The 27,973-nt window shown below is 38.9% G+C and overlaps 2 protein-coding genes and 1 non-coding gene across 3 annotated transcripts; all 3 read left to right on the forward strand.

Moving 5' to 3' along the window:
* Positions 1-481: 481 nt before the first annotated feature.
* LOC144065199 (small Cajal body-specific RNA 13) lies at positions 482-759 on the forward strand. The gene has a single exon (XR_013297093.1).
* Positions 760-4,047: 3,288 nt separating this feature from the next.
* Positions 4,048-10,645, forward strand: clmnb (calmin b). The gene is made up of 9 exons (XM_077587355.1): positions 4,048-4,108; positions 4,183-4,278; positions 4,652-4,735; positions 4,830-4,922; positions 4,984-5,210; positions 5,296-5,489; positions 6,641-6,723; positions 7,583-8,367; positions 9,533-10,645. The coding sequence occupies exons 1-9, from the start codon at positions 4,061-4,063 to the stop codon at positions 9,657-9,659; spliced, it is 1,737 nt and encodes a 578-aa protein (XP_077443481.1). The 5' UTR covers positions 4,048-4,060; the 3' UTR covers positions 9,660-10,645.
* Positions 10,646-21,306: 10,661 nt separating this feature from the next.
* On the forward strand, positions 21,307-23,687 carry LOC144064811 (alpha-1-antitrypsin homolog). The gene is made up of 5 exons (XM_077587624.1): positions 21,307-21,458; positions 21,904-22,648; positions 22,714-22,984; positions 23,068-23,215; positions 23,438-23,687. Exons 2-5 carry the CDS (start codon positions 21,913-21,915, stop codon positions 23,627-23,629), a joined length of 1,347 nt encoding a protein of 448 aa, XP_077443750.1. The 5' UTR covers positions 21,307-21,458; positions 21,904-21,912; the 3' UTR covers positions 23,630-23,687.
* The last annotated feature ends 4,286 nt before the right edge of the window (positions 23,688-27,973 follow it).

Here is a 27,973-nt window from a genome sequence, read left to right on the forward strand (position 1 = left end):
ATTGGTAGTGCTTCTCCATAAGGTGCATTTTCTCGGCAAAAGGCCCAAATAAGTGATAGTTTCGGACTCGTAATTTGGCATTCTGCCGTTATGGATACATCGCATCCCCCCCCAAGAGCAGATCACTTACCTCTCACTGTCTTTCACTTACCTTCAGTCAGCCAGTAGGAGGCAGATCACCGCTCAAACGTCTTTTCATATTACCTCACCCCGAAGTTATTACACAGAAGGGATCATGTGTTGTGTTACCGCAAGTTTAGAGTTCTGATGGATGTGGGGAAAAAACTGTCCTTAAGCCTATTTGTCCGTACTTTGTGGAACTTATAGCATCTGCCAGAGGGCAGCAGCTGGAACAGATTGTGACTAGGGTGGTATGGGTCCCCGATGATGTTCCTGGCTCTGCTGAGGTAACGAGGGCTGGCAATGTCTTCCAGTGAGGGCAGAGAGGGCATGATCAATGCGTTGCGATTACAGCGTGTCATCCCTGCATCCTTGTGACTTAGTCCCTTGCATACATCTGTTGCTTGGAACGCGACAAGGTTGCAAACAGCAACTCAAAGAGTAAAAAGGCGTGACTTCTGGAGGTCCAGGAGCGTCACGTGCGATGTTCTTTGCACAAGACTCCTGCTTTCCACGGCGGTGATTGCTCGTCTGTGCACATCACCGATCAAGCGGCAGGTAGAGGAAAAACATTGGCAGCTGGATATTGTCAAAATCAGGTGAAGTGCTACTGATTTGACACTGCTGGTGGTCACAGTCATGGATGCAATTTAAGTAAACAAGACGATCATTGTGATATCTGCCATGGCTTTTGTTTTAATTGCATATGATTGATTCAATGAGTTCTTCACAGTTGCACTGTTGAACAGAATTGAGAAATGTGCTTCATTTGAAAATAAATTAATATTGCAATGTTTATTTTTTTTCCTCAGGAAAGATGGATGTCCCGATCACATATATTTTCCTAGTCTTACTCACCTAATTTAGTGAATTTGCCGATTTATAGTCTCAATCCGATAACTCGGAAATGTATTGGGATTAACATTACATCCAAATGTAAGAAATAATGCAATGAGATCAATTAAACTCTCTTCACTTATATTGTTGCTAGTCATTTTTTCTTTGTTCTGCAAAGTTGGTTTCACTAATGTAAATAAGTATAAATATATTGAAAAGTACTGTATATGTATTGGCGACCGAGTTGTTTGTGTGGGTTTTCTCCAGGTACTCCGGTCCTCCACCTACATCCTAAAAACATGCAGGGTAGGCTGGTTGAACCCTCTAAATTGCCCCTAGGTATGAGTGTGAGCGTGAAAAGTTGTCCCTCTCCTTATGCCCTCCGATTGGCTGGATTAAGGGTGTCCCCCACCTGGTGCCTGTAGTGAGCTGGAATAGGCTCCAGCACCCCCTGCAACCCTTGTAAGAATAAGTGGTTCAGGAAATGAATGAATGTATATGTATTTTTTGCAATATACCTCTGGATTTTGTCTGTCACGCTTAACCCTTTGACTCGCATTGACCATTATAGACATTACATTTATTTCCGTTGTTAAGTCTAGAATTGTGTGATCATGTTTCACTGCCATTGACAGGCATAAAAGTCCAATCCACTTTGACGAGAGGTTGGAAGTGATTGAAGGAATGGGAGAGTAGTGGCTGAAAAATCAGGTACTAGGTAAATCTTTCCCCAATTTTTTTTTGCTGCGAGAATAAAATTATGTACACATTAAAAAAAAATCAAAAGCCTTTATTGTCATCATACACAGCTGCGTATGAAATTGGTGGTGCTACTCCACAAAATGTGTTTTCCCAGTAAAAAAAAACAAGTAATATAAAAAGTCACATACTGGCAAGGTAAATTTTAAAATATTGCACAATCTAAGATATTGCACATTGTTATTGCACACCGCAAAGTTATTGCACAGAAGGGATTGTGTGTCGTGCTACCGCAAGTTCAGAGTCCTGATGGGTGTGGGAAAAAAAACTCCTTAAGTCTATTTGTCCGTCTTTGTGAGACCTGTAGCATCTGCCAGAGGGCAGGAGCTGGAACAGGTTGTGACCAGGGTGGTATGGGTCCCTGACAATGACGATCGATCATTTGGGCGGTGTTGATCACTCTCTGCATGGCTTTTCTGTCTGCTGCCATGCTTCCAGCGTACCACACTGTAATGCAGTATGCCAGGATGCTCTCCAAAGTGGCTCTATAGAAGGTTACCAGAAGCTTAGTGTCCAAGTTGTTCCTCCTGAGTACCCTCAGGAAATTGAGTTGTTTCTGGGCATTCTTCACCACTGACCAGGAGAGCATTGCATGATATTTTATGTGGAAAAATGTGCAAGTGTTTTTGGAATATTAAAACTTAAAGAAAATTATTCTTAGAACCTTTTTCCAATAGTATAAGCATACAAATTAGGAAAGACATTTTTCTTCTTTTTTAATAATTCAACCACACATAACTGCCTGTTTTGTATTGCATAGTTTTGAAAGTGTGGTGCAATATTTGATGAATGTTTCTGGTGACATGCTCAGACAAGATTCCCCACTTCTTTTTCTTCATCAACTGTTTGAGCACACCTTTTTCCTACTTGAGCCTGGCATTTGAAAGGTTCTTCATTCCTATCATCACGATGGATAGGTTGTAGTGCTGAAACTTCATTAAATGACAATGCAGGACAAGGACAACAGAAACCAGCCTTATGGACTTCAAGATGTACATCATCTTCAAGGTATAGTCATGACATGTGGCACTCTGTCTCCATGTGATTGAACATTTTGACATATAGATGTTTTGTGCTTGACTGACTCAATTCTGCCAAAAAATATACTCAGTGAAAGATACTCTCGTTGTAAATTGTCATATCCATAGATCAAGATAGATGTGCTATTCCTTATTTAAGGTGAGTTTTGGTTTATTGTTGTATACTGCCTTGCAGTCAAGAAATACACTGCATAATTTAAAGGTGACTTTAATTGCTTGTCAATAAACAGGTGGGCCTTGGAAGGCATTTGATCAATCAACTGTGAAATTAAATTACACAAAAAAGCACATTGTTTGCTTTCTAATTCAGTAAATGCATCTAAACCAGCGTTTTTTTGTTGTTGTAGAGGAATTTTTCATAATTAAGTTTGATTTATACAATATTTCCCCCACCGAATTATCCGTGATCTGGATATTATGAATATAGGTCTACTGCATTTATCAAAAACTGTTAGTGATAGTTTTTTAACAAATTATCTCATTTATCCTGCCCCGTTTCTTACTGCTGACTTACATTTTGTTTCAAAATATGATACTTTTGGCTCATTGCATGTAATTTGATCCTTGTATGCAGGGGTGTCAGACTCGGGTTGGTTCGCGGGCCGCGTTAACGTCAACTCGATTTCATGTGGGCCAGAGCATTTTAGATATAATATTTAGATTTTTTTAAATAAATGGATTAAAAGCCCTGAATATTCAGTTTTTATAGATCTAAAACATGTTTATTTTAGCCTTTGTTATATATTTTTAGATTTTACAAAATGATTTTTGAACTAAAAACGCAGAAAAAATTGATTAAAAAATTACAATTGTTTATTTAAAAGGGGGGAAATCAGGAAATTAAATATATATCTATACTCTTCATTTTAATTTGATCCTAAAACAGAAAGTCGGCACTCATGATTTACTTTCCCGGGCCACACAAAATGATGCGCTGGGACAGATTTGGCCCCCGGGCCGCCACTTTGACACGTGTTGTATGTAATTTGATCCTTGTATGGTATTGGTCCTTCTTTAACTGTTGGTTGGTGGGTGTTTTTCTATAGTTAGATTAGACATGAATTAATGTTGAACACTAACATTACCTGATAAAATGCAGAACATTGCATTAAATGAAACAATTACCGCATTAAAAACAAGGTTTTCTTGTAAAATCACTGCCATGCCACCTTAACAAGCAGGGCCGGTATTATATGGGGAATCCTGGGGTGACTAATTTGTCACCTAGGAAGTAAAAGGGTCTAATTATTTTCATTTAAATTTAAAGCTGTTGCTTTTTTTGGGGTCCAGATGAGAGAACGTCGATGCGGAAGAGAACTTTCTGCAGGTGGATGAATGTTTTTCTCCAGCGAGTAAGACACAAAAACATCTATATTTTTTTTAATACTGCTATCCCAATGGCATGATTTTTCTTATCTCTTCGCAGTGTAACCCTCCACTTAAAGTGCATGACCTGTTTAAAGACATCCAAGATGGACGGATCCTAATGGCTCTACTGGAAGAGCTAACAGGGTGCAAATTAGTAAGGATCAAGCTTTGACAGAAATAAATATAACGTTTTATCGACGCTTGTTTAATGCAGCAGAGCCTGCAGAACTGATTGTGAAGGCCTTGATGCAGATTTCTGACCCTGGCAACAAATAATGGCTGAAATGTGATTGGTTAAATGCTTCAATATGAAAAGTAGTGCAACCAGGGGTAAAGCAATGAAAGGAAGCTAACAGACAATTTGGAATTATTTAATAAGTATTCATGGACAAAATATAATTAACATCAGTCTGTGATTCAGATATTTCTTAGGCCAGCAGAGAAGGCCTTGAAGGCCCTGACGGCACACCACTGGAAGAATGTCACATTTCAAAACATTAGACTAAAAGTATATATTTTTTTTACAGCTTTACAGGCTTAGGTCATCAACTCACCGTATGTTAAAAGTGAGCAACATTTCCAAGGCCCTTGCATTTCTGGATGAAAGACATGTAAGAGTGCATGATTAGTTTACAGTCGTATTTCAAATCTTTAATTAAATCTGCTTTTTGAATGACTATTCCCCCTCTGTAATGTGTCACTCAGGTGAAACTACTTGGCATTGATGCCGCTGGTATTGTCGATGGCGTCCCTTCAGTGGTTCTTAATCTTATTTGGAGTGTCATACTTCATTTCCAGGTCAGTCTCACTGCTTGTTATATAAGAAGTGAAGATTCTCAAGTACAATCCTCTGATGTAGGTTAAAAAGGTGTTGACAGGACTCCAGGGAGATTTGTCTCCAAACCGATCTTCGGTATCAGTGAGCTCTTACCCGTCATCTGCTAACCTCTCACTTTGCTCAAATGGTGAGAAAAGCGACTGCAGCAACACTCTGCCACAAAAATGTACAACTACGTTTGAAGACTCAAAGTGCGAAAGAAAAGCAATCAGATCTCTCTTGCTCTGGGGACAAAGATGCGTCTCAAAGTGAGTCTGATTTCCTAAAAATGATCATGAATAGACAAAACACTCTATTATTATTATTATTTAATATGCCTATTTACATTGGCAGATTTGGCGTCGAGGTTCATAATTTTGGGAAAAGTTGGCGAAGTGGACTTGCATTCTTAGCTCTGATTAAGTCCATAAACCCAACTTTGGTTAACCTGAAGGAGAGTCTATCCATGGAGCCAATGGAATGCCTTCAACAGGCTTTTTCATTAGCCTCTAACCATTTGAATATACCATCATTACTTGACCCTAAAGGTAAAGAGTACCGTATTTTCACGACTATAAGGCGCACCGCATTATAAGGCGCACCCTCAATGAATGATACATTTTAATTTTTTTCCATAGTATCTCTCATTTGTATGTAAAATAGTTCTTCCTCAGCAAGGAAACCAGACAAAAGCTTGTGCCGACATTTCAAAATCCTCTGGTTCATTTTACCATATTGTTCCATGACACTGTATAGCTCTCATGCATGAGCAGACTGTACAGTCATTTCTTATCAGTATTTCATTGTTACTGCAATCATTGGGGAGTTGACATTTCAATCAACAGGCAGCATTAACACAATGGTCACTCTAAAATGTCAGGCCTGCAGGGAATTCAGACTAAGTGGGCAATAAAAAATAAATTATACAATAAAAAAAAAAAATCGGAGTGGCACAAACACCATACTTTTACTATGTTTGATTTGATGAAAAATGAATGCGGATAATGTACATGGAACTAAATAATGTACAGAATCAATGGTAAAACTAATAAAAATACAAGTATATTTAGAAAGCTCTCGGCGTCGTTAAAAAGTGACAAAGCATCACATGGGAAATCAGATAGGCCTTGATTAAACAAACACAAACAAATCAAAAAGTCCACAACACAAACAGCAGAAAGTCATTCAACTCAATTTTTGCCACTCACAAAGAATAATAAATGTTAAAGCATAAGCAAATTTCAATTTTTGATGTTAAACACTGTGTATTCAATGACCACCAAGCAAATAAGACATAAGAAGAAAAAATAGAACCTAACACCAACACTAAGATTCCGCTAGATGAGGCTAAAGCAACACCTTAAACTCCCACACCTAAACACAAAAAGACAGAAAAGTCCAAAATGGTCCACTTATTTTGTAAAAATGCCACTGTTCATAAAAATATTGTCCTGTCATTATTATGTCAATCATTACACAGAGCTACCTTTGTCTGGTAATTTGTTTTGCACAAATATTGTGCAGGCACAGGTCAATTTTTATGTTAAAATGAACCACAGCATGAAATATTGGGACATCCGTTATGCATGCCATCTATATTGTATAGAGTACCAGTCATTTGTCATAATCATTTGCTTTGGCATTGTTGAGTACTCAGAGCTCAGCGTTGGAATAACATGAAATGTCCTTCCTCCTATAGACCTGGCATACATATCCCCAGATGAGAAGTCCATTATCACCTATGTGTCTCTGTTCATGGGTTATTACTCAGACATAGATAAGGTTAGTATTTGTGCAAAATATATCAAATAGAGTATAAGCATAACTGTTTGGATAAAGCAATGTGCAAAACCCCCCAACAAAAAACAAACAAAACGAAAAAAAGCAAGAAAAATGAGAGTTCAGCTAAGCTGACAATTGTTGTAACTGAATTATAAACACATTGCAAAGTGTAGAGTTTGTTGCCTTCCCACTCTTATATTTTTCCTGCCAGATTAATCACGATTGAAAAGGGAACCAAATGCAAAATATGTAATTTTCCATGGACATGTTGTATATTACTTTACAGGTCAAAACACGGCCTACTGGTTGATATTGTATTTCTGGAATAAGAAAATAGAAAGGTCAATTTTCATTCATTTCACTGCATGTCCATTTTGTCCAGTATCACTCTCTCTCTGCTCTTGACCAAAACAAATGTCACAATGGCTATGATGAGGATTGTTGTGTCTCATGACAAATTATGAAAAAGGGATTTACTATTGTGTATCTGCAACGACTAGTTGTTTTGATCAAAAAGCTATTGCATTACCAATAAGCAATTATACTAGACATTGCACATACACAGTAAATCTGGTCTGTGCATCGGCTGTTCATTTTAGTTTAGAACAAAGGGTGACATTAGACATAATGACGCTCCCCCTATAGAAATTAAAATGTAAAAAATAAGTTTATTTTTGAATCCAATATAAATGCAATGCGAAATAAACTGTTGTAACCAGATTCTTGAAAAAAATTTTTTTTGCATGTACATGTAACAAAATAATAAGAGTGGGGGCACCTTTGTCTCTATTACAAACCAAAATGTGTCTATTTTTCATAGCACTGCATATGATTCCACATTTAATTTCATTTTTTACAGGATCAAGTTTCACAGATTGCAGAAAGTATTCCCCAGATCCCAAATTTTGGCTCAGTTAAGTCAGCCGCTATTGGCAGGACTACGAATCCTGCAGCCCAAAGTTTGTTTGAATGTCTCGAAAAGAGCCATGAGCGGGAACTTTGGGAACGTTGGGCAAGGAAATCTTCAGGAAGTCATTCTGATAACTCTTCCAACAGCGCGGCTTCTGACATCTCCACATTCTCATCATGTCATGGCTGTAATGTTGCCAAACGCCCACAACAGGAAGCCTCGCAATTAATGGGAAAGAAAGTCAGACTGAACTTACAGCCCCTGTATTCGCTGGAGGCAGGAGGAATCAATCAGGAGATCCGATCATGGATGGAAAAAGGCTCCAAGGATCATGGATGCAGCAAAACCAGGGTAGAAGAGGGTCATTTCTCCATGAGCTCCGAGGAAGGGATTTATAGCTTGTCAGCACCGGACTCGGAGGAGGAGGATGACTACAGTTACATGAAGGACCTGAGCATTGATGTTTTTCTTCCATCCAGACAGCTTAGAAAAGGGGAGTCAAGAGTTGAAGAGGAAACAGTAGAAGAAATAATCCTGGATGGAGAAAAGTTCAAACATCTGAAATCCTCCACTTCCCTGGTGTCTTTAGCTCATGGAAATGAATTGGAAAGAGTTTCTACTGGACAAAATCATGAAGTGACTAATTTCAGTGAAGAAAAGAAAGAGAAACATAAGATGGAAAACGCTAAATTGAAAGATGACAACAGCAGAGCCCCCAAAAGCTCACATTTCAGGTGCGTCCTTATGATAGAATTAACATCGTGAGACACTGATGCTTCACCAACAACCAAAATTTCACCCTCTCCCTCTCATTACTCTAATGAGAGGGAGAGGGTGAAATTTTGTCGGGCCATCAGGGCCTTCAAGGCCTTCTCTGCTGGCCTAAGAAATATCTGAATCATATATTATATTTTGTCCATCAATACTTATTCAATAATTCCAAATTGTCTGTTAGCTTCCTTTCATTGCTTTCCCCCCTGGTTGCACTGCTTCCAGATGTGTGTTTTCATATTGAAGCATTTAACCAATCACATTTAAGCCATTATTTGTTGCCAGGGTCAGAAATCTGACACAAGGCCTTCACAATCAGTTCTGCAGGCTCTGCTGCATTAAACAAGCGTCGATAAGACTGTTGCTTTAACCAATCAGATTTCGAGTTGGCAACACCACAATGCCTTCTCGCAGGCGTAGGGATACGTCATCGCTTTCACCAACTATGATAGGCTAGTGATAGAGTGGACTAGCCAGAGCTAACAAACTGTATCTGGAGCGAGCTGCACAAGCAAATATATTGTTGTGTTGATTTAAAGCCATTTTCAAGACGGACTTTTCAAGAAAAAAAAGCTGGACATCATTAAGAAAGGTCGGACAACTCCAAAGCAAGCAAATCTGTCACAACCGGGAACGAATATTAGCAGCGCTAAATCGAATAAAAACGTATGCCAGAAATACAATAGGACAGGCTCGACTTTCAGCATTAGCTTCGATGGCGATAGAAAGAAGGAAGAAAGAAAGGAGGATGGATATTGTGTACAGTTAAAAAGGATTTTTGATGAGTAAAATATGGCTATATTCCTAAATAATATTTGAATTGTATGAGGTTATTATTGATTATTGTCGCAGCTGTAGCTGCAGTAGAGGTTTTATACCCATAAAATAGTTTTTGAGGGTTGGCTTGATTTGCTGAAGGCGCTGCTAGAAAAAGCACGGAACACCACTTCATTACTATCATCCTTTACTAAAAATATTAAACATTTTGCTCGCTGTATTGCACTCTACCGACACCAGTAGTTGTCCCTATCCCAACAATAACATTTTGTATTTACTTATATGACCTACAAATTTCGTTTATTCGTATATATTGTCTTTTTTATTGTGTCACGTGTGTTTCGCCAACAGAAAGGGAGGATTCTTTCTTCAATTTTCGGCTGCCTCTTGTGATATAAACCCATTAGAGTTGGAAATGCTGCTTTTGCTGTGGATCCTGCTCTACTGCTGCCTCATTGTGCCTCAAATGAGCCTTTGAATTACCCAGTGGTACAGCCTCCTTATTAAAATCTACCATTTCAACAGGCCAAATCAGGCACTGGGGAGTGTGGATGACTCTTCTGTGTCTATGTCACAGTTTCCCTCAAGACAACATTTAATGACTGTGGCTGTCTCGCTGTCAACAATTTTAGCTGATTATCACCACTCATTTCTCCTAATAATGACTCAGATTCTTTTGCTCTAATAATCAGCGCCTGGACTAGATACAGTACACAAGCTTCAAAATGGATAGAGCCTTTTATTTAAAGCATGTCTTGCTGTGATTTGCCATTATTCTGTTACTCTCACGCTTGCTGTTTTCAGTTTACCCACCTGGTGACACTGCATCATCAAACAATCAGCCACCACAATCACACACAGAAGGCTAAGAATCCCATTTTACCTGATGTCTATGAACTGCACTGACTTGATGAGTTTAATCTTATCATACTTATTGAGCACTATGATATTTCATGTTATGTCTCACCGCCTCTCCTCTTAAAATACTTTGTAACAAATGATAGGCTTTTTATGATATGAGAATGATTTAAGTCTTTAAAATGTAATAGATCCAAATTGTTGCGGTACATAATTAGTGTCACTAATAATCGTATACTGATAGACCCGTCATAGAATGGTTTAGCCAACTCCCCAATTGTATGTACTAATAAATGTTGAATTATCTACTTTGCTCTTTGTCCTACTAGTAAGACAATTCAGTCACTAGTACAGCGTGGACAAACTACGGCCCGCGGGCCATATACGGCCCGTTAGGCTTTTTAATCCGGCCCGCCGACGTTGTCCAAATTATAGTAAAAATCAATGACCTCATTCATTTCCCTTTCCCCTGCAATACCGTCGTTTCCCCGATAGAAGGCGCACTAACTCCAGATTTTGATGCACTGGCAAAAAAGGGAGAACAACAACACAGTTCCCACTGAAATGTGAGTTTCTCTACTGTGTTAAAAATAGCAACTTGCACATGCACGCACAGCAGCAGTACAGTAGCTTAATTAACATGCCGCTCATCACTCTCAATTTAAAGACTGCTTTCTTTCGTTGAATAATAATATGTTCTTAATGTTGAAAGTAAATTTGAAAATACATTTTCACCTTCAATTGTGTCTTTTTTCTTATATTTCAATCCCCAGGTTTGATAAATTACATTGCGTGTCCAAATGCTCCTGGCCCAGCACCTCTGTCAAATTTTTGTATCCATTCTGGCCCGCAAGTCAAAAAGTTTGCCCATCCCTGCACTAGTAGGATGAAGAGGGTGGATCAAGATATTAATAAAGCAAATGTTTTACCAGTGATGTTTCCTCACGACTGTCTCACATGGTATGTCAAGTTTACAGGTCATCATTATCTTGTAGCTGTTTGGAGGCAATGCACAAAAGATGAGAAGAAAAACTGTCACCCCAGGACCTGAAAAGGAGACCAACTTTGGCCCCAGTACAAGCCGAAAGTGTCTCTCAGCTGGCTAGATAGCCAATAGCGCCGCTGGGTCAAGGTCATGGAGAAACAGAGTGATAAAGACCACAACTGGTAAGGGGCAAATTTTTGTACTAAACCACAGCAAATGTGCATGTATAGATTTAAATAAGTCTTTGCTTATTTGTTATATGGGCAATATAACATATTTTAGAACCCAGAGATAGTAGCCTCCAGATTAATTTCTCAATGTTCAGTGCTCTTAATATTAATGGACTTAGAGGAGAAAGGTACTTTCATGGTGTGACATCACTTCGTAATCAATTCCTAAACTTACTGTATGCAGATCAATTTAACTTGCAAACGCGAGTCCAGTCAAACTAAAAAAAAGACTCTGGTAACACACTTAACCAAGGCAAACGTTGATATTGACTCATTTCAACACTTTTAGGACACAGCATAGTTGTGTAACCACAATATATTTACGGTGAGCACACCTCTTCACCATGTAACACCATTTTTTTTAGCATGCATCTGTTACATAAGACTTCAAAATCCATTTGGATGTGGGTGCAACCACAAAGACCACCCCTTGACATACATGCATAATGCTATGTTAGTTTACAACAAAATTAAAAAAACTGCCATTGTTTGCTTGGAGCTCAGCCAATGGGTCAAAAGCTCATCCCTAAAGATCGATAGACTTTTGGTGCCGCCCACACGGAGCAAATAGAGCAACACTTTAGCAAAGCCGATGGTTAGTCTGCCTTGTTTGAAATCAACCTGTACCACCTCCAAATGAGGCCAATATCTTAAAAAAAGCAAGAAAGTAGTTACTATGTCTTTTCAGTATCGTTTAACATGCAGTTTTCCTGTAGCGATTCTGCTTTAAGAGGAATTTAGGCTGGATTTCATTTTTAAAATGACAACATTCCTGTAATTTTGCTATCAAATGCAGTTTAATCATTTTGCATGTCAGTGTGAATAGAAATGAACACATGGACCCATATCTTTAGATCAGTAGAGTGTCTAAGAGAGAGGCTAACTGAATGTTTTACAGTATCTAGATAAATATTTTTGCTCCACCAAAATCTATATTTAAAAAGACAGATAGACCTTTAAATTTGAATCTGGTAATTGATTTTTTAAAACATAAATCCAGCATTAATAAGTGATTCCAAACTGTTGGCTATGTGATTTATAGTGTTATTTGTTATTTATAGTGCAAGAAAGCAACTTTACTTATATAGCACTTTTCAAAGAGTTGCTTGCCGAAACTTATTGAGAAATTACACTGTACAAGTAAAAATTTTGTTTCTGATGACCACATTCTTTTACCTTCATATTGAGCAGTAGAAGCCTCTGCCTCAAGCTAAAAAATGCAGCATGGGGAACATTCATGGGAATTAACAAATGAAAAATATAGAACATACCTTTGTCGTGGCAGAACTAAACTTAGACATGTCCGGGTTTTTGCACTGGTGTACAGATTTAATGCACGTGGTGTGATTTGCGGAAAAAAAAATCTACATTGGTGTCATGTATGATAATCGAATGCTTAACTGCTATGAAGTAGGTGTATAGGCTAAATTTAACCACTGCTCCCTCCACTTGAATTGTACTCATGATAATCTAATGGTGGGGAAAGATAAGAAACAAGATTGTAGTGATGTAAAACAGTAAAAGGTGGGATATTCAAGGACTGATTTGTATCAAGTTCCTGTTACAGTATCCAACATGCCAATTTTACAAATATTTTTCACTCAGATTCTATTAACTAATTGATGCAAATAACACTACTTGAATTTCAAGTTTCATTGTTGGAGAATAGTGTTTTCAAATAAACCTGCCCAAGAGAATGGTTAAAATACATAAATAAATAAATAATAAAAACAATATGTATATATAGATATAATTAACAAAACTTTCAAATAAACTGTGCCAAATTATTATGCTTGATGACGTTTTACATTGAATTCAATTCAAACTTATCAGTCATTTTGCTACACATTCTAATATATTTGACTGCTTCAAAGGTTCTCGATAGGGTTGAGGTTAGGGGAGGGTGTAGGCCACAGCATGAAAATAAAAAATAAAAATAAAAATGTATCCTCATAGCAGACAATGGCACATAGCTGTTTACTGCAGTATCTGCCTAGGCACTGACTAGTGTCAAGCAACAAATGTGGTCCAGATGGCCGGAGCCATGGATGGGAATCATGTCCCAACAATTTTGCAGTGTAGCATCAAGTAGTGTAGTCTTTTTTTGGGGTGGTAATGAGGAAAAAGAGAGCACCAACCCATTTGGAATCACTGAAAATATCTACAAATTGCTCCAAAAATTATATGGATTTTCTGAGTGTCCATTTTCTCTGCCGTAATACAAAATGAAGAACATAGTAGGTCATGTTGCTGCATGACAATGTACCATCTCATGCCAGAAAGACACAGCACAGCCAGGCTGTTAAGAGAATAAATGAAGAAAAACCCATGGTGTGCCCCCTTTCTCCCCTGATGATTAAATTAGAAACTTTGAAGCATCCTTAAGCAAAAGTTCTAATAGGTTTCAAGGGAGTTCACATCTAAGTGGCAAGGGATCTACGTTTTTGCAAAGAAATTCATGCAGAAAAAACATGTTAGGTACCATATTTTCATGACTATAAGGCGCACTTAAAAGTCTTACATTTTCTCCAAAAACAGACAGGCCACCTTATAATCCAGTGTGCCTTTAAATATGGAAAAAAAATTAAATGTGTCATTTGAGGGTGCGCCTTATAATGCAGTGCACCTTATAATGCAGTGCGCCTTATAATGCAGTGTGCCTTATACTCGTGAAAATACGGTAGATGGTACATTTACAACAGAATGCTGCAAAATTCAACCAATGTGATGTTTACTTTGTAAAAATTATACTTTGACATTTTATCATTAATTTCCAATGGGTCGGGGGGATATGCATATGTATGTATAAACATATAGTATGTGTAAAATACTATAAATAGTATTTTCACATCATCTGTATTCATTTGCCTTTCAAATGAATACATCACAAATAAATAAATATATAAAATAAATCACAGTCAAAACTTCTAGCACACAGCAAACACCAGTGGAGGGGTTGTCAATGTCCTCTGGTACAAATTATAATGTGAGTGATGCAACTGGTCTTTTCAGAATGCCCCCCGGCCTCACCACCATCAACCTCAAAGCCAAGCTGCAGCCCCCAGAGGATTCACAGGGCTGCATAAGTCTGTTTGCCTCCAAAGTCCTGTTAAGTTTTAATGTGGCTTGTGCTTTTCTGTTTCTTGCTGGGGTGCTCTTCCTGGAATAAACTGTTTTTCTGGCAGTGTTAATAAAAAGCGAGGAAGATGCTCAAGAGAGACAATTATTTAAAAGTTTGTTTAAATAATGTGCATTTCTTACTGTATATGATAAAGGAGTGAAGCAATTCTTTTGAAATACTGTATTCTGCTAATACAAAATGCACAAAGGTAACAAATGATACTTTTTTCATTTTAGTTCTTGAAACAGTTTTGTCTGGGTTTAAATCAGATTTAAGCCTCACCATATTGTTTCCTGGTGGTACTACACAGTCCATGTTCTTTTAACAACAAATCCATTTAAGAAGCTGTATGAGAGTTCACATTTGCATGCATTAAAAGCAATCAGTTGTGATTAAGGTATGGAGACTAGAGATAAATGGTTCATTATACTTTAGCACTGTATGCGAGGAATGTGCAGTGCTTCTCATGCAATTGAGTGTGTCTGAATGTGGAGTTCAAATCCCCTGGAGAGTTCAGGCAGTACAGTATATCGATCCATCCCATGGAACACCCTCCGGCGTGTTCCTCCGAGCTCCACTTGCATTTTGCTCTTTCATAGGATGATGAATGACGCCAAGTAGATTTTAAGTCAGCAATAATGACTGCTTTCGCCGTCAGTGCGCACAGGCAACCAGGCAGTATAGAGTGAATTCATTAACAGCCTGATTGCTGTTTTCATGAAGAGGCTGAACTCAATTCCCAAGGTTTCAACACCGAAGTGTTTACAAAGTCTCCTTGGGTATGGGGCTCTGTTTTTGACCTCTCCTTGTGATGGTGAGAACTGTCAAGGGCCGGAAAGGTCTCTCAAACCGGGAGTAACACCAAATTAGCAGATAAAAGTGTGACACTTGAAGGGAATGTAATGTGTTAGAAGTTCACTTTAGATCATTGCAATTAAAAAATCAATTTCATCTACGTTACAAGAACTCAGTATATATTTTATTGGACAAGTGATTAGCCTGTTTGCCTCGCTGTTCTGAGAATGAGGCTTCAAATCCCTGTTGGAGTCTGATTTTCCTGTGTAGAGTTTGCACGTTCTCCTCGTGTCTCCCTGCATTTTCTCCAGGTTCGCCAGCTTCCTCCCAGATTCCTAGAACATGCGTGGTAGGGTGATTGACCACTTCTAATTTTCTGTATGGATGAGTGCATGTGAATGGTTGTTTGTCTCCTTGTGCCCTACAATTGGCTGGCAACCAATTCAGGGTGTCTCCTGCCTACTGTCCGTAGTTGGCTGGGATAGGCTCCAGCACCCCCCACGACCCTTGTGACGATAAGCTGCTCGGGTGATGAATGAAGGATTATTATGTTATAATGCATATGTAACAAACCATGACAGATAGAATAATACATTCATTTAGCACCTTTAAAAGTACTTGTTTACAGTTTTGACATAGCAGCAATGTTCCCTCTAAATCTTTGTTTGTCTGGGCAAAAAGACAACCTCCCTGAGCACACTGAGTACCGGTGTGAGCAACATCATCATTGCTCGCTGTTGGCACATACCAGTATCACACCTGCCATAAGCAGGTGCATGTCTACTACACATAAATGATTTAGTAATAATAAAATGTAATGATTACTATCTATGAATGGGCGGCCCGGCGGATGAGTGGTTCGCGCGTCGTCCTCACAGCTAAAAAAAAACATGAAAAAATTGGGATTTTATTTTGTGCGCTCCATATGATTTGCTGTGCGCAGAGAAGACGAGAGTAGTGCGCAATTGCGCACGCGCGCAGCTTAGAGGGAACATTGCATAGCAGTAATGCAAAATCTGATACCTCAGAAAATTTATTTACAATTTATATCCTATATTCTACAATTAAAAAATCAAAGCAAAAATTGGGGGAAGGCAATGTCACATAAATGTATGTCTCTTAAGGTATATGAATTTTTTTGTATCACTTCATTTACTTAACCTTTATCTTGGTAAGACAATTGAGAACAGGCGTGTGTTTAAGACTGCAGAATGTAACAAAAGAAGAGCATTAATTTGGTGAGAGTCCAAGTTCCATTCGACCTATTTTGTATTTTATACAATAAAATCCCAAGACAAGAAAACGTTATCATCGGCTCATATTGACTGAACAGTAAACAAAAACAGATTGATCATTACACGTTGACCTTATTTGGGAATAGTTTGGATAGTGGGGCGTCTAAAGTTGAGAGTCCATTCAGAATCAAATTACAGAATTTAATTTGTATAGTTAGGAAGAATATGATTTCAAGTGAGAAGCACTGTGAGTTGTGCAAAGCACGTCTGTCTCGCGAGTATTCCTGTGAGAAAATGCAAATTGTTCTGCAAATGAAGATCAAATTAAGAATCTTTTCACTTGCTATCACTCTACATACAGCAGTTGGGTGATTTCCAGTTTGGAATGATTGAAAAGCATGCAATGAATACTGTCGCATCCAAGTATCTAATGCGAGAATTCCCTTATTTATTTATTGTTTTTTTATGATGATTTTTTTTACCTGCCCTGTTCATCATCATGTTGTGATTCCTAATATTGTGCTGTTTATTGAGAAAATGCAACTGGACACAAGAGTATTTAGGGAGACAGAGAGAAATAAAGAGCAGAGGGAATAGTTTAACAAAAGCAGCATTGAATATATTTGAAACCTTGTTGTAAGTAGTGTGGCAATCACACTATGAATACTTTTTCCCCATACACCAGTTAGGGAGGGGGTAGACTTTAACCCTGTCCACACATAGCAGGGTATTTCGCAAAAACAACAACCTTCATCCACATGAAAATGCAGATTTTGGGCATTTGGGTTTTAAAAAAAAATTCCACCAAAGGGAAACTTTACTGCCTGCAACAAAATATTTCATCAAATATGCAACCTGTATTCACATCCCGAAACTGCACTTAGACCTTGTCAGCATGCAGTGGGGCTTTTCAAAAAATGAGTATTTTGGCCCTTCAGTCAATAATTAAAACCAAATTTCCACACCATCTCCTTTGTGGGAAAAATATCATTCACACCCAACTGCATAAGTGCGGTTTTATGCATATTTTACCAGTGTGCCAGACCCTGTTACATTATTCAACCTGATGTGTGACATCCCATAGTTTACTGGTTAAGCTTTTGCATCAAAGTGACGTGAGTGAACAGTTTCTCCGAGATTCAAGTCCCACTGTTGACGCCTGACAATGTTGACAATTTCTTGCAGATAATCGGAAATAGCAAGCAAGCCATTGTTGTTTCGGTTCTCCAATTCAATTAAAAGCAGGTTATTTAATAACCTAATCCAGGTCCTTTCTTCTTACCTGTTTGTAAAAACCCCATATTTTGCTCCACATTTAGAAACATGAGAACACACAACACGATGTGAAGTAGGGTCTTATTATAATTGCCATTGCAGGTCTGACGCCATATTAGCTTTCTGCAGATTTGTCAATGCTTTACTGCATTGGTGCACAACATGTCAACTTTCGACTAAAACAAAGAGCATGTGGGTTCCATGCTTCACATTCTTCAAGCCAAAAAGAAGCTATCTCAAAGTTATCCATAGTGGGCTGGTTGAACACTCCAAATTTTCCCTTGGTGTAAATGTGAGTGGTTGTTTGTCTCGGTGTGGCCTGCGATTGGCTGTTAACCAATTTGGGATGTCTCCCGCCTAGTGGTCAAAGTTTGGTTGGGATAGGCTTCAACACCCCCGTGACAAGCGCAATGGAAAATGAATGAATGAAATTTGTAAAAGGACACTTAACACCATAGTATTCCAATGTATTACATGCTGTACATGTGTTTAACAAGTCAAGGGAGCAGCTGGAGGTTGAAAAAACAAAACAATAAACGATATCCTCATCCCTCACACAATGATATTTATCTGCTATAGTAAATAACCACGTTATTGACAAACCAAAACTTGATCTTATCACCGTGAGTAGCATACTAGCCATGCACCATTGGCTAAACAGTAATCATGATAATTGACAATGCTAAAATAACATATAAAAGATAACTCACTTAAAGTTTGAGAACATGACTAGTGCACATTGCTGTGCGACCTGTATACTTTAGCTGCGATGGTTTTAGTTTTAGTTTTGTTGTCGAGGGTTCAATCCCAGGTCGGTCCTCACTGTGTGAAGTTTGCAGGTTCTCCCCAGGCTTGCGTGGGTTTTCTCTGGGTACTCGGGTTTCCTCCCACATCCCAAAAACATTGCATGGTAAGTTGGTTGGACACTAGATTGCCCCTAGGTGTGAGTGTGAGCATGCATGGTTGTCTGCCTCCTTGTCCCCTGCTATTTGTTGGCCACCGATTCAGGGTGTCCCCTGCCTGGTGCCTGTAATTAGCTGGGAAAAGCTCCAGAACCCCCCGCAACCCCCGCGATACATATGTTTTCCACAGATTTTATCATCAAAGTCATAAGGCTAACAGTGTAACAACAGTATCTAAGTGGGACGGAGCTTTTGCGAAATGTCAATTATGATGACAATGTTATATTGTGTCAGTGAAGGTGCACAAAATAAAGTATGTCAAGTCTAGAGTGACAGAGTTAATAGCCAGTACGATGTCGATGCATTAAATATACGATGAGCACAGACTAAATGTTATGTCCACTGGAGACGTCGAGGCGAGGTAGGAGAAATTAGGACCCAGTCGCGGGGAAGCAGGCGAGGACGAAGCAAATCGTGCTCATAACCAAAACTTTAATGACTTAGGAGGGACCTTACAAAATAACACGAACTTAGGAAACAAAACATGAAACCAAACAGACTAGGGAAAACACGTGACAAGGTGACGTGGATGCATGGTAAGGGAATTTAAACAGACAATCCGACAATGACGTTAAACTCAGTGGGGTTTAAATGGACAAATCAGGGACTAATTTAGAATCGCGCGCAGCTGCGCAAACACAACGGCAAGGCAGAAAGGACAAACGAGAGTCGGGAAAAACAATAGCAGGCTGCTCCTAACACTAAATCTGTTATAAAATAATCTGCTTCTCCTTGAATGTAAGAGTGAAAACAACAATTGCTTTCATGCTATTACCGATTATCTACAATAAATGGTCAAAATTGTTTGGTGCAAGAGCTTAACCAAATACATGCTGGCACACATTTCGTTGAAATCTAACTCTATAGCAGGTTGAATGTAAAGGGTCTCGGATGGTCTTAAAATATGTATAAAACTACATTTATACAGTGCCTGTGGATGATTTTTCCAACAAATTAGGTGCTGTGGATGTAGATTTTTTTTTCTTAAAGAAAAAGCGTCTAGACTTTGAAATGTTCTATAAAAGAAAGGTTAGGTTAGGCTAGAACTTTATTTCATCCCGTATTCGGAAAATGTCTTGGTTATATAGAGGGGGTAGTTGCATCACACTACAGGATTTCCCCACCTGTATTAATTCTCACTTTTCCCTTCCTCTCCCTTTGTGTTAGCAGTTTTAGTTCAGAGAACAGCCGTTAATTGGAGTCCCTCCCAAGAGTTGAGCCTAAAAGTCTCCTAACCTAATCAGTTTGATAAAAGACAGGAGAGCCGCACACACCTATTGTGTTATAAGACAGTCGAGCTTCATACCCATTACCACACTGGGGAAGGAGAGGGACATGATGTTAAGTCTCTGCAGTTTTTCATGGAAGTTTCCACAAATGTTAATGTCATCTTTAGTTTCTGGTTCTTATATTTGTGCTTGAGAATTTATATATGGGGCTGTTAATGTAGATTAGGGGTGTCAGACTCGGGTTGGTTCGCAGGCCGCGTTAGCGTCAACTCGATTTCATGTGGGCCGGACCACTTTAGATATAATATTTAGATTTTTTTAAATAAATGGATTAAAAGAACTGGATCAAAAGCCCTGAATATTCAGTTTTTTATAGATCTAAAACAATGTTTATTTTAGCTTTTTTAAATATATTTTTAGATTTTACAAAATGATTTTTGAATTAAAAACACAGAAAAATTGATTAAAAAATTACAATTATTGATTTTAAAGGGGGAAAATCAGGAAAATTAATGTACATCTATGCTCTTCATTTTAATTTGATCCTAAAAAAGTAAGTCGGCACTCATGATTTACTTTCCCGGGCCACACAAAATGATGCGGCGGGCCAGATTTGGCCCCTGGGCCGCCACTTTGACACATGTGATGTAGATTATGACCTCTTTCATTTTGAGTTGAATTATTTTAGGTTATAAATTAGGACTCAAATGAGTGTGAGTTAATGGTAAAATCCAGTTGAAACAAGGAAAAGATAAGTTAAAAATAGAAGCACTGTAGTCAGTATTATAGTATGTGTATTATTGAATGTCTTTCTTAAAGGAGCTTCAGGTTTTTGACAACTTTTACAAATATTTGATGTCATTTTTCCAGGTTTGCATGACACACAAAGTTCACAGACTCACTTTTTAAATCCATTTTAGTTGGTCCCATTTGGGTGCACTGCAGAATTGAAGATTCTCATTTACATGCAGCTGATTGAAGCTACTTTGCATACCCTTAGCCCTAATTGGCCGTTGGTGTGGACTAGGTGTGATGGTTGGAAGCACTTGGGCGTTGGCATCGCATGCGGTGACTGAGTGGCGGGGGAATTTGATCTTGGACCAGCAAAGAGGCCCACTTTTGGTGGCAAGTCGACTGGGTGACCAATAACGGTGTGGAAAAAAGTGACAGGAATTGTTTTTGTGTATTGCATAGGTGTCAAATAAATTGCACAAAGGGCCAAGTGGGTGCAGGTTTCCCTACCAACCAGTGAAGGCAACACCTATTCTTCTTTTTGGAATAGTTTTGACACCTGTGGTATATTGTATGTATAATTTGACACACTAAACAAGGAAGCGTCAATATTCAGACAGCTTTTAAGAAAATACAGTAGGGCTGAGGGGACAAAGACACAAAAATACCGTAGGTTTTTTAGCCCTTTGCTGTACATGTGACTCTGTTGCATAAGAGAGGACGATCCAGAGACCTACCTTATCTCTTAATTTGAACTAAGGAAGGTTGGTTAATCTTTAACAAACCTGACTGTCAAGAGGTCTATAAAATGGAAAAAAATTCTGATCATCTGTCCCCACTGAAGAAGACTTAACGGTAAGATCATGAAGAGAGTTTCATTGAATGTGTCAAGAGATTTTAAATATGTAAAAGGGTTTTTGTTTCTCAGTTAAAAATGTTATATTCCAAAAGACTAAACCACTCAGGAATCATTTTTTGGGGAGAGTTCATGACTTTTGTCCCATACTTCTATAATGCAGTTAAATGTACCTCACAGCTATTCTCGCGACTCTGGATGAAATGTGGTACACAGGGGAACCTTCTGGTTATAATTGGTCACATTCATTTTTCAATATGTTTTTTTTTGCCAGTACCGTGACATTTGACAATGTGGAAAGCTGCCTCATCAATACTGATGGACTGACGTTAATTTGTACTGTTAAGATGCCAAAAGAATACCATCTTGGATCCAGTGTTATCGTGTTCACTGACACTGCTGATCTTTGGATCTAACTTGTCTTTTCTAAATTATTCTCTTCAGGTTGTAAAGATGCACAGTTTCTTTGCAAGCTGTATTCTTGCAGCACTGCTTGTGGCTGCCTGCCTAGCAGCCCCCCATTCAGGCCATGGTCATGACCATGACCATGACCACGACCACCACCACCATGGCCATGACCACGACCACCACCACCATGGCCATGACCACGACCACCACCACCATGGCCATGACCACGACCACCACCACCATGGCCACCACCACCACCATTTAGATGACATGAAATGCCATGACCTGTCACCTCCAAATGCAGATTTTGGCTTTGGCCTTTATAAATCCCTAAGAGCCAAAGCAGGTGCTGCAGAAAATATCTTCTTCTCCCCACTGGGCATCGCCACCGCCCTGTCCCTGTTGTCCACAGGGGCACGACATGAGACTCATAGCCAGCTGTTTTCCACCTTGGGGTACAGTGGCAAGGATCAGACTAAGATCAATGAAGCATACGCACATCTTTTTCATATGTTCGGACACAACCAGGAGCTCAGGCAAATTGATGTGGCTAATGCAGTTGCTTTAGACAACAATTTCAGTCCTAGTGACACATTCATTAAAAATGCCAAGGAATTCTACTCGGCTGAGGTTCTCAAAGTCGATTTCTCCAAATCTAAAGAGGCTGCAGAAGTAATCAACTCATACATAGCCAATAAAACCCATAACATGATTAAAGACCATGTGCAGGACTTGAATGAAGCCATGGCTATGATGTTGATCAACACAGTCTACTTCAAAGGTAGGAGACCGGAATGAAGAATTTGAGTCACAAAGCCTCTAAATAATTTGTATATCTGGTTACAGGAGAATGGGTTAGACCCTTCAACAAATCATTTACAAAGAAGGCTGACTTTCATGTGGACGAGACCACCAAAGTGGAAGTAGACATGATGGCAAGGATGGGTCGTTATGAGGTGTATTTCGACGGTGACAATGGCACCTCTGTTTTAATGCTACCTTACAAGGGCAATACCTCCATTATGATTGTTCTGCCTGATGAGGGAAAGATGAAAGATGTGGAAGAAAAAATCAACAAAGAGTACATTAAGCACTGGCATGAGTCTCTCTACTTGCAGTAAGAATGGAAACTGATAACCTAAACTACAATGACTCATTCATGGTATAAATGCAATGATGCAACTTCTCATTTGTCAACAGATCTGTTGATGTGTTCCTGCCCAAATTTTCAATTTCAACCAAAGCTAGGCTCGACAGCACACTGAAAGATATGGGAATAACCGCTGCTTTCGAAGACAGTGCAGATTTCTCTGGAATTACAGATGACATCAAGATTAAGCTGTCTAAGGTAAAATGAACCAAACACAGTTCTTTCAAGGTTAAGGACTACAGGGTAAATCACATTTGGGTTGTAAGATTCGACAGGTAAGGTCAATTGTTGCCCTGAAGCAGTGGCTAACCACATTCTTAGTGATGGCACTGTCAACGTCAGGACTGTTCAGTATCATTCCGTGGTCCTAGATGTTTTTCTACAATTTTGTTGGTCTCTAACCACTGGCTTGTTCCACAGGCATCTCACCAGGCACTTCTCAATATTGATGAAACGGGAACCGAAGTAGCAACCGTCACTACCCTTGAGGTGATGCCGATGAGTATGCCTATGGTAATGAAAATGGATAGACCCTTTTTGGTCTTCATTGTGGAGGACTCTACACGCAGCATCCTCTTTATGGGGAAGATCAGTAATCCCACAGCCATGTAAATAAAATCCTGTTCAGTAATGTAACTTTCAACATTGAAATAAAGATTAAACTTTTTAATGTGTGATTAATTTATAAACTAATCGATTCATACCACACATGCAATTTCCTTGTACCCTAAATATTACTTTCGATCCTGAGTTTGAGCACATCATTCTAGGACATTTCACTGGGAAGTGGTGAGAGCTGGTAATTATGCAAATAATTGTTGTTCGGTATATTCTGGCTTTTATAATATTCCCTTTCTCCTCAAAATGAACAAAGCTGAGGCTTTCTTTTGCAACAAGGAAAATACAGCTCTTCACGCTTTGGATTTACTTTATTTTTTATAGGCGTAATAGATAATTTTGAAATGATACCTCCAGTAAAGACTCTAATATGTTAGAACCAACAAGTACAGCTATGCAGCTGTTGATGCTAGGACCTATAATAAAGTTTCAGTGTTTATATGTCCTTCTGCACATGTACCATTTTGCTCAGCATGTAGTGGACTGCAAGCTAATGCACGTGTAATATTGGAACAGACTTAATGGAAAAAGGCAGTCGAAACAGTCACGCAAATAAACAAATTTGACAGAACTATGGGTTGAGAAAAACTATTGTGCATTAAGACCTGTGGTCTGAAGCTAGCGAAAAAAATAAGAATTTCCATGTGCTGCATTAATGATTATTCCTGGACTCATACTAGAATAGAATATCGTTCCAGGTAGAATTCGCAAAGTAGAACACTTAACACGGACCAAACAAAAGGGTAGACAGAACAGAATGGCTACCAGATTGTGGGGCCCAATGAAAACTAACTTAGTAACAAACAAACCCAAAATAGTTACACACCCAACACAAACAAGCAGTGAGTGGAAATGTGGAAGAGAGCAAAGCAAAGTGTCCTTTTCTGTTATGAGCTAGAGAGGTTTCTTTATTAACAGAGTGACATCATTAAATCAAAAAACCCTTTCTTTGAGTAGGTCTTGTGTTTCCCAATTTCTTTTCATTTTTGTCAAGGTCTCCAGTCCCTTTTGTTAGCTTGACTTCCTCGTTGTGTTTGCAACCAAATAAAGGTTGTGGCGTTTTTGACCTAACTCTTTGCTGTCTCTGTATTTTTATGTTGCCTTCTCCTAATGAGCCAAAGATGCCATAAAGAGAGTGGAAAACTCCCTAGACAAGCATAAAGGCAGAATGGAAGGTGTGAATGTAGCAGAATCGATTGATGTTACACATGTGAACATAAGCTTTTGTTACTGAGAAGCAAATAGAACGGTGTTGTGCTTTCGACAATAAAACACAGAATCTTAAGTTTAACCAAAGGGGAAATTGAAGAATGACTGAAGAGATGCTGTCAATTTAATGTATATACACATATATACATATATATATACATATATACATATATATATATATATATATATATATATATATATATATATATATATATATATATATATATATATATATATATATATATATATATATGACATAAATGCATAGAGTTGGTTGCAAGATATTTTTGGAATGCCTCACCCACGTTTCTCCACTTAATAGCCAAATTGTAGCCCCTCAAAGACTCAGAAAGCTACATGAATCTTGGCTTCCCAAGTAGTGCTCAGTTTTGAAGTAACATTTATTTTTCTTATTCTTTCTGGGACAAAGCGAGGGAGATGTTTTGTGAGGACAAGGCTGGTACCCTAGAGAGGCAATTAGTTAATAACTTCCTTAAAATATATCAATTTTCACTTGTTTCCTAATTGAACTGTACTAACACTTCTTTGTATATGTACGTGAGAATGTGTGTATGTGTGTGTGTGTGTGTGTGTGTGTGTGTGTGTACGGATGCATGACACTCTGGAGAGGAAATAAAGAACACCTTTCGCATTCTCTGTCAGATGGCCGCATAATGGGACATGGCTGTTGCTGTGAAGACAGTTGGGAGTGAGATCCTACTGGGCCGATAGTGAAGTAGTATAAGAAAATCTCAACATTGCATATTGCACTGGATTCAGGAGATAGTGGTCATCTCTCAGGCCAACTGATTACCATTGTTTTGATTAGTAGGGCGCTTGCAGTTCTCCCGACCTGTCTGGCCACAATTAGTCTCGAACTTGATTTTGCGTTCTCTACCATGCCAGCCTTCTTTAAAGTCTAACTTATATTATGTTAATGTCTAACATTTGCTTGTTGTTTATGAAGTCAAAACTGAGCGGAACCATGGCCTAAAATGTTGTACGTTTACCATTCCAGTAGGCAGGCAATGTTGCATGAATATGACATAATTTTAAGCATGACATTTAAATGCTGTCATTTGGGAGGACGAACATGACTGCAATAAATAAGTGAGTATGGGAAAATGTATGCAGTAGGCCAAATGGCTCATTATTGAAGGCCCCCACGCCATCACTGTGCTCACAGACCTATGGCATGAGACCATCTCCTGGATTTCAGATGAACCACACTTCGAAAAGTGTGGTTGTTCACACACTGGTACTCACACTCACACACACACACAAAGTTTACTCACTGTCGGTGTGTGTGGAAAGCCATGTTCAGCCATTTTCCACAAAAAGCAGAAAAATGCTTTCGTTGTGGACTACTACACCGAGCATCCTCCAAAAAAGACAAAAAACATCTGTACCCATTTGTTTGTCTAAAGCATTGATATTTTCTGTGCTGGAATTCATTAATTCATTCATCTTCTATGCCCCGCATCCTTGTAAGGGTTGTCGGGGTTGGGTACTTGGCCGCTTGGTCGCCGGACTTTTGGTCGCTGGACGTTTGGTCGCCCGGAAGGTTATTGATAATTACCATTTAAAATTGTTGCTCAAATTCCCTAAATACAAACTGCGAATTATTATTCAGTCATACTTAATGCCCTATTAATTATTAGGCTAAAGAAAAGCTCCAAATTTCCTGTACTTTTATTGTGTTTTGTTAGAGAACTTGTTAAGACCCTGACTGACGTCCCTTCCTAAGGGGACAACTTATGTACATACAAACTTTTGGCTTTTATTGATGCGTAGACCGTGTTGTTTTACCTTGTTTTGTCGCCGGACTTTTGGTCGCCGGACTTTTGGTCGCCGGACGTTTGGTTGCCGGCTGTTTGGGTCCGGGCGACCAAACATACGCGACCAAACGTCCGGCGACCAAAAGTCCGGCGACCAAAAGTCCGGCGACCAAAAGTCTGGCGACCAAACGTCCGGTCACGCCGGGGTTGCTGGAGCCTAACCAGCTAGCTTCGGGCAAAAGGCAGACTACACTCTGGAATGGTCACCGGTCACCCTCATCCATCAGGTTATTATTCTGTTCTTCTTATTAGAGTCACATCACGGGCATATTTGATTTTCAGGGCCATCCAATCTGATTTTGAAGCAAGTTACATCCTGTACACCCTGGACTGGTCATCAGCCAATCACGTCACATGTATATAAACATAAATTAAACACATTTCAGTATGCAATCTTTAGTCTGAGCAAAGCAGCTGTCACATTTAGGGGGTATGTTGGCATGGTGTGCAGGAATAAGGTACACCTGGGTGCTGGGACGCAGATAAGGAAGACATGGGATTTGGGTTCATCAAAGAAATTGTCAAAGAAAAAGTTACATAGTACAACAACCAAGATCCAGGATGAAAGTAGTCTGAAGGTCTGACAGAAAGCATAAGATTTGCTAATCACAAATCTACAATGCTGCATCCAGTGTGTTTGTATTGGCTAATTTCATTTAAAATTATGCACTTTAATTTTCTTTAGTTCATGCAACTACGTTCACAACACAAATTATATGAATACGGCTTTGTGTAGTATCGTAAAAAGACATGAAACGTAACACAATCTACTGCCTTTTGCTTTGCAGAGGCATTGAGCGAACATGCTTTGTAGGGATTCCGACATTTCATGATTCTTTTGTCATTTACGCGCTTCTGTTCCTGCCAAATCCGCTTGCACCTACCTGAGGAGCATGCTGAAATGATATTGACACTCTAATGGGCCCTGCTGGGTTGCTTGGCATGTTTCATGTGGCGACGCTCTCAGAGGAAAGGCTGGTTAAACACGGCTTGTAAAAATATCAATATGCTTCAACAGATGTGCATATTGGATGTGCACATGGTCCAACAACATCTGAAACCCATTTCCCCACACATCTTTATCACTTATGAAATGGTGCTCCTGCAACATACTTTGACTAATTCAATTCAACATAATAAACTGACAAACAAATTTATTTTTTGCCACTTTGTCCATCTGTACAACAAACCGGTGATATAGTTATATTTTTAATTTAACTTTGAAAATCTATGTGGCGATTAGGTAATTTTGGTAGATCTTGACTCCTTTTAAGACAACTTGCTATGCAAT

The sequence above is a fragment of the Stigmatopora argus genome, chromosome 19, assembly GCF_051989625.1.
Source record: "Stigmatopora argus isolate UIUO_Sarg chromosome 19, RoL_Sarg_1.0, whole genome shotgun sequence".
Taxonomy (NCBI): Eukaryota; Metazoa; Chordata; class Actinopteri; order Syngnathiformes; family Syngnathidae; genus Stigmatopora; species Stigmatopora argus.